The sequence below is a fragment of the Marmota monax genome, unplaced genomic scaffold, assembly GCF_021218885.2.
Source record: "Marmota monax isolate L192 unplaced genomic scaffold, Marmota_monax_Labrador192_F-V1.1 WCK01_AAM20220418_F8-fsc00019, whole genome shotgun sequence".
NCBI classification, from domain to species: Eukaryota; Metazoa; Chordata; class Mammalia; order Rodentia; family Sciuridae; genus Marmota; species Marmota monax.
The window spans coordinates 9,198,798-9,212,095 of NW_026695242.1; the positions used below are offsets into that span (position 1 = coordinate 9,198,798).

At 46.9% G+C, this 13,298-nt stretch overlaps 1 protein-coding gene across 1 annotated transcript in view; it reads right to left on the reverse strand.

Moving 5' to 3' along the window:
• Hk1 (hexokinase 1) overlaps positions 1 to 13,298 on the reverse strand; it is a 72,025-nt gene that overhangs the window by 41,193 nt on the left and 17,534 nt on the right. The window contains exon 2 of the mRNA XM_046419665.2: positions 11,952 to 12,114. Coding sequence (XP_046275621.1) covers positions 11,952 to 12,114 — 163 coding nt within the window. The remainder of the gene's footprint in view (positions 1 to 11,951; positions 12,115 to 13,298) is intronic.

Consider the following 13,298-nt stretch of genomic DNA (forward strand, 5'->3'; position numbering starts at 1 on the left):
ACAGAAGCCCTCTCCCAGTCCAGCTCCTCAGCCAGAAAGGGCTTGGAGCACTGACCACAGGGAATGAAGTACTGAATTAGGACAAGGTTCATCCCTTCTTCTCTAACATCTTCTCTGATTCTAAAAACAGCCCTGCGATCCACAAGTGAGACTCACATGGCATTTCAATGCAGAGAAAACCCTACACCTGAGGTCCATCCCGCGCCACGGATTCCTCCCATGGTGGTCAGAGGGATCACTGCACGGGGCGGTTTTTTCATGGCTGTGGTAAAATGTACACAAAACTGGTAACAATGTGACCCCTCTCAAGTCTACAGTTTGGAGCTACTAAGTACATTCATGATATTAATCAACGACCACTATTTCCAAACCATTCTCATCACTGAACCAAAACTCTATTACCATGAGGCGACAACTCCCTATTGGCTGCCCGCCCCCCATCCCCTGTCTTTGGTAATCTCTCTGCTGCTCTCTCTAAAATTTGCTTATTCTGGACGTTTCCTCTAAGGGGAATCACACACTATTTGTCTTTTTGTGACTGGCTTCTTCCACTTGGTGTAACGTCTTCAAGGTGCATCCAGCCGCTCTGGCCTCCCCATACCCAGGTCAGACAACTGACTTGAACACCAGGACTGCCACTGACTTCCCCACGGAAACCCTGGATCCACACAGAAACAGGCCCTGTCAGCATCACCGTGGGCGAGAATCACTCAGGGACCTAACACTTCGGAAAGGGTCATCTCTCTGTCTTCTACACGAAGCAAGCCATAAAGATCTCAGGGTGGAGTAGGGGTGAATGTCCTTCCTCTACTGAGGCCCCCAAACAGCCTTCATCACCAGAGATGGGCCTCAGGGTTTCCAACCAAACAAACTGAAGCTGCCCATTGTCCACTGGCTTCTGCCTCAACCCCCCACCCACATGTATGTCTTGGTTTTTTTCTTTTCTTTTTGGTATTGGGGATTGAACCCGGGGCGCTTAACCACTGAGTCACATCCCAAGCCCTTTTTTATATTGTGTTTAGAGACAGGGTCTCTCTAAATTGCCTAGGGCCCCGCTAAGTTGCTGAAGCTGGCTTTGAACTTTTGATCCTCCCACCACAGCCTCCTGAGCTGCTGGGAATACAGGCGTGCACTACCGTGTCCAGCTTGAATGCCTCTGCTTAGCAACATCCCCAGATTTTAAGTCTCCCATCCCAAGACCAAACACCTACTGGCTCTGTCACCCCTTCATAGACTTGTCATTCTTTGACTATAAAACTCTAAAAATCAGGGCTGGGGTGTGGCGCAGTGGTACAGCAATTGCCCAGCATGTAGGAGGCCCTGGGTTTGATGGATCCCCAGCAATACCACACACACACACACACACTCACACACACACACACACACACACACTCACACAAACAAAAAAGAGCCTCAGTCCCATGACAGTCAATACCAGACTGCTTTGAAGCATCTCACTTACCCAGAGAAGGGCCATTATTATCATATTTTATATAACAGCATCATTAAAATGTAATTCCCAGGCCACATAATTCACACACTTACAGTGTACAATTCAGTGGCTTTTAGTAGTTTCAGAGTCATGCAACCATCACCACAATGTTTTAGGAGCATTTTCTTCAACTCAAAAAGAAACTCAGTACCCTTTATCACTTCCAAATGTCCTCATCTCCCACCAATCTGCTTTCTGACTCCACAGGCTTTCCTACTGTGGACATTTCACATGGACAGAATCATAGAGTATGTGGCCTTTCATGACTGGTGTTTTCCCTTAGTAAAATGTTTGGGTGGTTGGTTTTCTGGACCTCAGGGGTGTGTGGGGGGGGGGGGGGGGGGCGCGGGGGGAGCACGTGTTTTGTTTTGTTGGTAGCAGGGATTGAACCCAGGGGCACTTAGTCACTGAGCCACATCCCCAGCCCCGCCTTTTCCATGTTTTTTGTTTCTTGTTTTTTTAATTTTGAGACAGGGTTTCACTAAGAGCAAAATGTTTTTGAAGCTCATCTTGTTGCTGTATGTATTCGTATTTCATTCCCTTTTGGGGTCAAATAATGCCCCGCTGTCTGGATGTAGCACATGTTATTTATCCATTCATCCACCGAGGGACACGGGGCACCTTACACCTTTTGCCTCTCATGAATAAAGCTGCTATGAACACTGGTGTACATGAGTTTTGTGTGAACACACGTAGTCACTGCAGAATTGCTGTGTCAAATGACAGATCATGTTTACCTTTTTGAGAAATGGTCACTGTTTTCAAAAGCAGCTGCATTTTCATTCCCATCTGTGATGTAAGACATTTCCAATTTCTCTACATCTTCAGCAACACTCGTGACTTTGTTTTTTGTTTGTTTGTTTTACATTTCTCAGATGACTAAGGATATTAAGCACCTCTTCACATGCTTATTGGCCATTGGTATATCTTTAAAGATGTATCTGTTCAGATCTTTTATCCATTTTTATTTATTTATTTTCCCCTTTGCCTGTTTTCACAATTGCATTGTCTGTTTAACGTTGAGCTGTGAGTTCTTTAAATATTCTAGTTATGACCTGAAAATGTTCTCTCCCCTTCTGTAGATTGTTTTCTCACTTTCTTGACAGCATTTTTTCCCCCAGTACCAGGAATTGAACCCAGGAGTGCTTAAGTACTGAGTCACATCCCCATCCCCCATCCCTTTTCTTGGAACAGGGTCTCAGGGCCTCAATAAGTTGCTGAGACTGGTTTTGAACTCAGGATCCTCTTGCCTTAGCTTCCCAAGTCACTGGGATTACAGGTGTGTGCCACCAAATCCGGCTCTTGAGAGCATCTTTTTTTAAAAAAAAAATTAATATTAATATATTTTTAATATTTTAATATTAATATTTTATTTATTTATATGTGGTGCTGAGGATAAACCCAGTGCCTCATGCCTGCTAGGCAAGTGTTCTACCACTGAGCCACCACCCCAGCCCCTCTTGATAGCATCTTAATGCACTAAGTTTTTAATTTTGATAAAGTACAATTTATTCACTTTTTATTTTGTTGTTCATGCCCTTGGGGTCTGTATCTAACTCCATGGTCAAATCCAAGGTCACAAAAATCCATACCTGTATTTCCTTTTAAGAGTGTTATAGTTTCAGCTTTCATTTAGGCCTTTAATCCATTCTGAGTTAATCTTTTGTATATAGTGTGAGTTAGGGTCCAACCTGGCTCTTTTGTTTGTGGACATTCAGTGTCTCGATGCCATGTGTTGTTTCCCTCATTGAATAGTCTGGGCACCCTTGCCAAAAAACGATTGATGGTAAAGGCTGGAGTTGGGCTCTGCACTCTCATTTTGGTCCCATCCATCGCTATGTCTGCCCCCTACCAGTGCCCCTCACTTCTGATTACTGTTGTTTGTAGTAAATTTTGAAATTAGAAGTGAAAATTCTCCAACTTTGTTCATTTTTGAGATTGTTTTTGGATATCCCGGGTTCCTTGGGTTTTTTTTTTTTTTTTTTTTTTTTGGTAAGTAACGGTTGCTTTTTGTTAAAAAAAAAAAAAAAAGTATTCTCTTTTATCCCGCTGACATACTCTGTATTTGACCTAAGCTGTGAGCTCTGACATAGTAAAAGCTCAACAATGAAGGTGTGAAGGGATGAAGGACTCCTGCACTAATTTCACGGCTCCCTCTCAAGTTCCACGGGGAAGGACTGTAACTAAGAATTCTCAGCATTTGCCCTTGGCACCCGAACAGCTTGCTTTTTTTTTTTCTTTCTTTTGTACTGGGGATTGAACCTGGCGGCGCTTAACTACTGAGCCACATCTCCAGCCCTTTTTTATATTTTATTTAGAGACAGGGTTTCCCTGAGTTGTTTAGGGCCTGCTAAGTTGTTGAGGCTGGCTTTGAACTTGTGATCCTCCTGCCTTAGCCTGTTAAGCCACTGGGATGACAGGCGTGCATCACCGCGCCCAGCCCCCAGGACACTCTGCTAGCTGCCTGACCACAGGGATCAGTGGCCTGTTCCTCATCAAAGGCACATCTGGCTTGTGATTCATGAAGCAAGAAGCAGTTATGCCATTGGTTGGTTTTTAAAAAACAGCTTTATTCAAATATAATTCCTGTATCAAACAATTCATCCATTTTAAAATGTAGTGATTTTCAGTATATTTACAAAGGTATGCAACCATCACTACAAAGTTTAGAAAATTTTCATCATTGCAAAAGAAGCCCTGTGTTCGTTAGCAGTCACTCCCCGTCCCGCAGCAAGCACTAATAAAGTTCCCTATTCTGACGTCTCGGATAAATGGGATCATATAATATGTGATCCTCCGTCTGGCTTTAACATGACAGGGTTTCTTTTGGTTTGGTTTGCAGTACTGGGGGTTGAACCAAGGAATGTTTTAACAACTGAGCCACACCCCCAGTGTAAACTCCAAATCCCCAATTATTCAAATCAGTTTAAGGTTTTTCCTAGGTTTCCCATTAGAATCCTAACCTCATGGACCTTATAACACCATCAGGTTAAAAACCTGAATTCAGTACAAAGTGGCTCCTATCAAGCAGGTGAGTCACTAGAATATAAAAAAACTCTTCATCTGTCGACATGGTGGCGGGGGATGTGGGGATGTGGTTGAGTGCCCTTGAGTTCAATCCTCAGTTACCTCCCAAACCGGGGATTGAACTCAGGGACACTCAACCACCAAGCCACATCCCCAGTCATATTCTGTATTTCATTTACAGACAGGGTGTCACTGAGTTGCTTAGTGCCTTGGTTTTTTTTTGTTGTTGTTGTTGTTGTTGTTGAGGCTGGCTTTGAACTCTCGATCCTCCTACCTCAGCCTCCGGAGCCACTGGGATTACAGGCGCGCGCCACCACATGCAAAACACTTTATTTTACCATCAGTTTTCACTTTGGGGGCCTTTCTCTACCAATCACTAACTAGTTTATATGCATCATTTTATTTTCATCCTCCCAGCCTAATGAATGGGAGAATGATGCCCATTCTACAGATAAGCAAGGAAAGGCAGGGAGGGATTAGGTAACTTGCCCAAGCACACAACCAGTGAGTGGCAATGTCAGCATGTGAATAAAGCCCAAATTCATAACCACGAATTCTGCTTCCTCAATAGATCGCAAGGACAAAGATCCCCAAGCACAGGACCAGAGTGAGATTTCTGCATAACAATAATGGTTATGATTCTTTTCTGGGGCTCCTCAACAGCCACAATTCCTTGAGGCTTTTCATTTGGTTTGGCTTTGCTCTTTAATGAAGATAATGAAAAAGCTCAATCGGGTAAACAACCAGAAACCACTGAGGCTCAGGGAATTCACCAAAGTGAATCCTCTGCCAGGATGGCATTATGGGACCTTTTCATTTTAACATTTTTATTTAATTAACTCCTTCACCATTGAATGTTTATTTAAGTAAGTTCTGTTTCATGTTTTACACTGGCTTTTCATCATAACCTCAATTTTTTTAAAGGAACCCAAGGCCCTGCACAGGTTAGGCCAGCGCTCCACCACTGAGCGCATCCCCAGCCTCATCAGAACTTCAAAATAGCATGGGAAGCCTCAGTCACCAGCCTGCTCTCATTTTCGGATAAATTAGACAAAGCAGGCTTCCTGTCACTCAAGGTCCAGGTGCTGGGGCTGGAAAGTCCTGCTGATTCATCAGTGCCCAGGGTGACACAGCAGCTAAGAGTTTTCAGCTTCTCCTCCAGGAACCTCTAGAGATTCCCAGGCCTAAAGCAGAATAAGTAAAAACTGAGCTCAGCTGGCTGGAGACCAGGGAGGAGCCCAGGCAAGGCAGGTACATGGGGCTGGCCCACATGTCTATGGTCTGCTCAGCCTTTCTAAACAAGCCCAGGTCAGCGGGGTCCCAGGGAGTTAGGGACAGAGCAGAAAGGGTGGCTATAAGATGCCAGGACAAAGCTACAAACCAGATGCTTCACACACTAGCAGGCGGCGAGACGGGCTTCAGAGGGGCCTTGGTACACAGCCTCGGAAGGCAGTCAGGAGGGGTCTCTCTCAGCTTCTGACCCCTCCCTGAGCAGTGTCCCCAGTTGAGACACGCTCTGTGATTGCTAAAGAAGGGTGGCTGCAGCTCTTCTGAAAGTCACTTTTATAGCTTAGGAAACACTGGACAAATATTAACTCACCTCCCGGGTTTTATGGATAAGGAAACTCCAACCAAACAGGCTCAATGCCTCGTTTATGGCCAGGCCTGCGCGATGCTTATTATTTTTTATGTGTCTGCCTTATCTTCCTCAGTTAGATGAGAAGCAACTTGGAGGGAAAGGCAATGTGACCTCTAGCCTTCCTTTCCTGAGTACCCAGCCCCACAAAAAGAAGGCAATCAGCAGGTGGACGGCTGGCTCCTAGAGGACACAAAGAATGACCTTGGAAAGGTCCACAAGATTTTTGGTAAACTTGGTTGAATATCTAGCCGCTTCCTGGGGTTGGGGGTGGGGCTAATCACCTGCTGCGGCTGCAAGAGGACCAGCATGTAAACCAAGGGCATCAAGAGTCACCCAGGGGCATTTGGAGCCATCAGGGGTGCTAGGGAAGCTCTCTGGCTAGAATCACTAGCTAGGGTATAAGAGGTGTCAGCCCAGGGCTGGGCTGTGGCTCAGTGGCAGAGCACTTGCCGAGCATGTGTGAGGCACTGGGATAGAATCTCAGCACCACATACATACATACATTAATTAATTAATTAAAGGTATTGTGTCCATCTTTAAAAATTTTTTAAAAGAGAGAGAGAGAGAGATATCAGCCTAGGGTTTCAGGGATCACCTCTGCCACTGTCAGGGGAAGGTATCAGGAGTAAAGTCGATACAAGGACAGGGGCTGCCAGAGGGAGAGACACGGGAGCTCCCGGACCCAGAAGCCATCAGACACTAGACTTCTCCAACCTAGAATTTTCCCATTTTTGCCTAAACTGATTTAAATTCTTTCAGCAACAACCAGAAGGCTCTCGAGTCCAATATTCCTTTTTTAGGGAAGGTGTTCTCCCCAAATACCCACTTTCCCTCTATAACAAAGGGAACATATCATCCCTTTTATTTCAGGTTGGATCCCAATTCACAGCCAAGGGGGACAGTCACCCCATTACAGAGGAACCAACACTGCAGCCTGGAAGCTCACCCCACTTCCTGTGGCTAGCTCAGAGGTGGGGTGCTCGGGTGCAGGTAAGATAGGCTTCTCCCATAACATCACAGAGAGGCCAGTGAGCTGCTAAAAATCCTGCACCCTTCCTCCAGGGACTGGCTCACACACCTAGGACCAAGGAGAGGGGTTCTTGACTATCCACACTGATCAGGAAAGGCCCCCCAGGAATTCTTACAAAGCCAGTTATAAGCCACATTGATGATGAGACCCCCTATAATTCTCACAGTACATGACAGTTTCCAAAGCATTTTCACTTGGTCATGAGACAGCAGGAGCCCTCAGGCCCATTTTACAGATAAGGAAATGGAGACTCAGAGAAGGGAAGTGGCTTCCCCAAGATCAGACAGACAGACAGCGAGTGGAAGCGCCAGAGACTGATCCAGCATTTTATATTTCTGTTATATTTACTTCTTCCCCTTTAACGACAAGTTAAACCTCTTTCTGTAGCAGTGGACATTCCTCCAACTTCCTCTTCAAATCTGGGGTCTCAAAAACGCCTTCCTGGCTCCTGGGGCCTCCTGTCTGCAGCTTCTCCCCACATTTCCCATTCCCACTGAGCCAGGACAACAGTTCTTCAAGAGAAGGCTCATTAAACAAAACATTCTGAAGGGCCCTGGCAACTCTCTCCTTTCTAACGATAGCCATTATTACCAGCAAATAATGAAAAACAAACACAGGGACAGATGTCTCTCAAGTGCGGGCCTGCACTGGAATACTGGGTAAACAGAAATCTACCTTCATGAAGTGCCTACCTTTGCCCTGCGCTGCCAACGAGCTCCAGCGGCATTCCCTGCTACTGCAATCCAGCCCCTGGCAAGAGTTCCACACCTTCATCAAAACCCCCCCGAGGGGCTGGGGCTAGGGCTCAGTGGTAGAGCACTTGCCTCTCCTGTGTATGGCACTGGGTTGGATACTCAGCACCACATAAAAATAAATAAAATAAAATAAAAGTATTGTGTCCATCTATAACTAAAAAAAAAAAAAAAAAAAAAAAAACACCAGAAGCCAGGCACGGTGGTGCACGCGTGTAATCCCAGAGGCTCAGGAGGCTGAGACAGGAGGATTGCAAATTCAAAGCCAGCCTCAGCAAAAGTGAGGTGTTAAGTGAGACCCTATCTCCAAATAAAATACAAAATAGGGCTGAGGATGTGGCTCAGTGGTAAATGCCCCTGAGTTCAATCCCCAGTATCAAAAAAAAAAAAAAAAAAAAAAACACACCAGAACACTACTAGGTGTGCAGATTTCAGATGGAGGCACCTTTTGGGATACGCCAACCATCTTTCCAGGCAGAAAAACTGAGACAACCTAACACCACAGGAAGAAAAGGGAAGACTTTTTCTTCCTTTGGCTGGAACACAGGACTATTTATATTCAGGGCCCCAAAATAACTATGACCACAATATAAATCATTCAGTTTGCATAAAAAAAAAAAGATAATGGGACATCCCAAAACTTCCAGTAAATATCTGCTTGCTTCTCCTTTGGTAAAGAACATGCTAGAAACCATAAACGAGAAACAAAGAAATGCCCAACTTTATACACCCTAAGTTAGCTTGCTACAATAGACCTAGTGATAACTAAGAGAAGATAACAAGGGAGGTTTCATGAATGAGGCACAGTCGCAAAGTGTACCGGCAAAGTGTACCGAGAAAAAAACTATTGTCCATAATGGCCAAAGCGGGAAAATGGGCTGATACATATCAGAATGTATATATCAGAGGTTTTCACACATCCTTCTGAAGCATCCTTAGCATTCCAAAACTGAGTCCATTCCACCAGGGTCAAGGTCAGTGGGAGGGGAAAGGTTTGTTTCCTCCTTTGCCTTGGAAATCCCAACTTCACCTCACAGGCTGGAGCATTTTTCCACCAATGAGCTCTATCTGTCCTTCTGTGGTTTGGGATTATCACTATTTCTGTTGCTGACTAATTACTACAGTGGAAGCAGTGATTAACGCTTCAAAAAGGGACCAGCACACAGCATCCGAGTAAAGAGACCTGCCTCTGATCACTCCAGGAGACCTCTTGGTTCTTGGAGGATGAACCCTGAGCCAGGGCAAAGCGTGGGGGAAGCCCCTTCCTTCACAAAGGGGCAGGGATCACACTGGGGTCAGGTATCTGAGACCTTCGCATTAGTAGCAATGTCTTGGTGGCTGCAGGGACCATTCCAAGCAGAGTGTGGGCCCCAGGACCTATGAACTGAGCCCATCCATGAAAATCAGGAGCAGTCACAGGGAGAAAGGCTATAGGGTCTGTTTTAAATTGCATTGTTCCCCTAAAAGCTCTGTTGGAGTCCTAGCAAGTCCCTACCTGTGGAAATGGAGGCTTTGCAGATGTGATTAATTTAAGGAGAGGTCACTGGTGTGGGCCTAGTCCAGTGACTGGCGTCCTCAGTACAAGCTCCAGGAACCCATCCTGCTGTGCACACAGGGCTTGGGTCGGTCCCTCGGGTTCAGAGTTTTGGTGTTGCCCCTTCTCTTCTTTCGCTCTCCATACTAGTCGGTGCTCCTGAGAGGCCTAAACAGCACCCATCAGCACTGGAGGAGACAGAGGCTCAAAAGAAGGGCCCAGGCCACGGGCTCCAATTCCACAGCCTTCTGACAGTGTCCCCAGTATGGGCTGACAACCACATGCTCATCATATTTAAGTCACTGATTGTGAGAAACATCTTTATTTCGAGGTAACATTAACAGAGAAAAACTGCGGCCAATAACAACTAGAGGTGCAATAATTAAACAAAATATTCCTGATTTCAGAGATAGTCAAACTTAACAAAAGAATGAGTGTTTCAAAATAGATGAACTGTGACAGCAGATGTTAAGTTAAAGGATTCTGTCCTGCAGGGCTCTCAGGCCCTTTAGTAAGTTATATCTACAATGTTTTCTTTCTTTTTTTTTTTTTTTATTTTGGTACCAGGGACGGAACTCAGGGGCACTTAACCACTAGGCCATATCCTAAGCCCCTTTTTTGTATTTTGTTTAGAGACACCAAGTTGCTTAGGGCCATACTAAGTTGCTAAGGCTGGCTTTGAACTCATGATCCTCCTGTCTCAGCCTCCTCTCAGCCACTGGGGTTACAGGCGTGCACCACCACGCTGGCTCTACTGTGAAGCTTTAAGAGGGAACTAGAAGATATATTTCCCAAAAGAGTATTAGTTCTGGGCCTTGTTTTGAGGGACAACAAAGGGGGCAAATGGCTAGATTACTAGCACAGTTGGAGACCCTCGACCCTGGAAATGGTTGATGGGAAGAATAAGGGAGAAGGCCCCCTACTGACTCAGAACCCTGGGAGCCAAGCTGGTGGGAAGGCACCTTGCTCTTCCTCTTTCCATGTGTTGCTCACAAAGGACCAGGTGCATGCCGGGATCGGGTATCCTTTGGAGATCTCCCAAGCCAAGCCCAAGCAGGAGCTCCCCTGGGGCGGCCCACAGCGCTCCCCTCCTCCACCACTTCTCTCAGCCAATCCATTAGTCCTGGGAAGGCTCCTGTGTTCCCATCCAGGGCTGGGAAAACATGCAACTAATCTAGAAGGTCTACCTCCCCTAGACCCAGGCATGAGAACACACCCAGGGCACACCAGATTCAGGTCACACTGCTGACCAGAACCCACTCAGGACTTCTTAAAAAGCTAAACTGCTAGTAACCAATACCTACAAGTAAACAAAAGGACAGTCTGTTATTGAATAGCTAAAGAAAGGTCACAGGTATCAATGGCAATGCGTGTGCACGAGGTAAAGCCCATCCACAGCCACACAGCAAACGGCATGCACCCCTCCCATGTCCCACACTGCCCCGGGAGCTCCACAGGCCAGCTGTCGGCAGAGCAGGACTCTCCCACTCCAGCCCATGACAGCAACACCTGCGGCTTTCCTGGCGTCTGTTTTGCAGGCTGCACACAAGCTGCTTTAAACAAAAGCCCCCAGAGCAGGAACAAGAGTGGGGCGTGAAGGTCATGCACTCCCAGGTGTGCACTCACCAGAGGAACCTGACTTCCTCGTGACCTCCCTCCCCATGACATGCAGCAGGTGGACTCCAGCCTAGTGCACCAACAGGGTTTCTGTGAAGTGCCAAGGCTCAGAACCCACCTCTGCAAACCAACCACTGAGGATTGGCTGGACAGACAATCCACAGAGCAGACCAGAGCCAAGGGAGGGGCTGATGCCATCCTCTGGGAAGGGGCACTGACAATCCTCAGGGCACCCCTCAGCAGCATGAGTCACAGGGACGCAGACTAAGAGGATAACTTTGTTTTTCAATTCTGCATCCTTCATTTCTCTACATTGAGGCTGCCTGGATTCAGCATCTAGGGGACGAGTTCAAAGGCAAACTCGAATCCCCACTTGGGTCTAAGACCCACCTGGCCACTAGGACTGCTACTTTTCTGGGGCTCCACAGGGAGGGAGGTGGGCTTGGTGCCCTGATGGAGAGATTCTCCTAAAACAAACCTTTGGTTTTTCTGGAGACATAAAAGCAACCCACAGAGCTTTCCACCAAATCCAAAACACGATATTTTCAAAGCATCACAAGCCACCACACCAACAGACCAATGAGGGAAGGTCAGCCTTGTCCAAAGTGGTAACCCCAGTGCCTGGCACATGGTAAATGCTCAGTAGACATAGGAGGACAGACAGACAGATGGATGGGTCAACCAATCAATCAGTCAATCAATGGCTGGATTGACCAGTGGATGGGCAGATGGGAGAACAGATGACGGGCAGGTGAATGAGTGAATGAATGAATGAATGAATGCATGAACTCACAGAGGTGGCAGGACGGTTCCAGAGAACCTTCAGCCCTCAGAGCCAATTCTCCGGGTGAGAGACTCACCTGAACCATCAGGAATGGACCTTACAAAGGTTGGCAACATCTTGACCGTGGCTGTTGGATTAAAATCCCGGGAGAGGCCATTCTTCATTTCCTTCCTGAAGCGTGTCATGATATCTATCAGAGTTTCATCGGAGAGCCGCATGGTATAGAGATATTTATCAATCTGGGGGAGGAGAGAGGGAAGGAGAGTGAGGCTGCGGCTGTGGAAAGTCCTATCAGCTCCAGCCTCGATGGAGGACAGGGCAGGGTGAGGAACCTGTGGACCCAAGACAATCCAGCTCCTGCAGGCACGGGACACAATACGAGGCCACTCAGCTGCCATCAACCATACCATCCAGAGCAGGCTTGCAAACATTCCGGGCCCCTGTTCCTCACCGCAAAATGAACTAGACAATTCCACCGTCTTTTCCAGCCCTTGAATATGACATAGAAACTGCCCGTCAGTCCCCCAGGACACCACGGAGGCAAGTCTCCTCCCACGCAAGGAACACCTCGAGTCTCTTCCCACTGTGAGAGGTGGCTGGCTCCTTAAGGACAGCAGTGCCACAGAGGTTAAGAACAAGGGTTCCAGAGTCAGCCACCTGGATTCAAGTCCCAACTCTCTTACTTAAAAGTTGTGTGAATTTCCATTTCTTCAACTGAAAACCTGATATAATAAATAGAGCCTAACTCATAGGGTTTGGTAAGATCAAATGAGACAGAGAGGCACTTAGAACACAGTAAGTGCTCACTAAACATCAGCGACTATCATTAACATGAGATACTTGTACTGGTGGGTTTCCTTGGGCATGACATCTAGAAAGAAAAATGGTAGCCAAGGGACTAGGACCTTCAGAGAACATGGGGTGATGGGTCCAGAGCACAAAGACCTTAACCCCACTCTCAGAATATATGGAGACAGCCCCCATGCCCATGTGCTGGGGCCAACATGCCCATACCTCCAAGTAGACACCCCTACACCCTTCCACAGAGCTGACCCAAACTGCTCCTCTTCCTGGGTCCCCCATTCTTCTCTTAACCTCAGGCCCCTGGGCTGTCACTGGCTGTGCTTCCTTCATAGGACCTTCCCACTTACTCTCTCGGAAAGTGTTTAATGGGAGGGGGCTGGGTGTGGCAAGGTGGGGGATTGCTTGCTTGGCATGCACAAGGTCCTGGGCTCCCTAGCACTCCCCAGAGAAGCGCCTACTGGGTGCCTGCTATTCAACACGGATCAAGCAGACAGTGTACTGAGGTCACTGGTCGAACTGTCAAGAGCTAAATCTGGCAGAGCCTGAAGAGCCGTATAAACAAATTCAGACTAGATCCCAAGCAGGGTGAGTCCGGGCACGTCTTTAATGAGAACCCAAT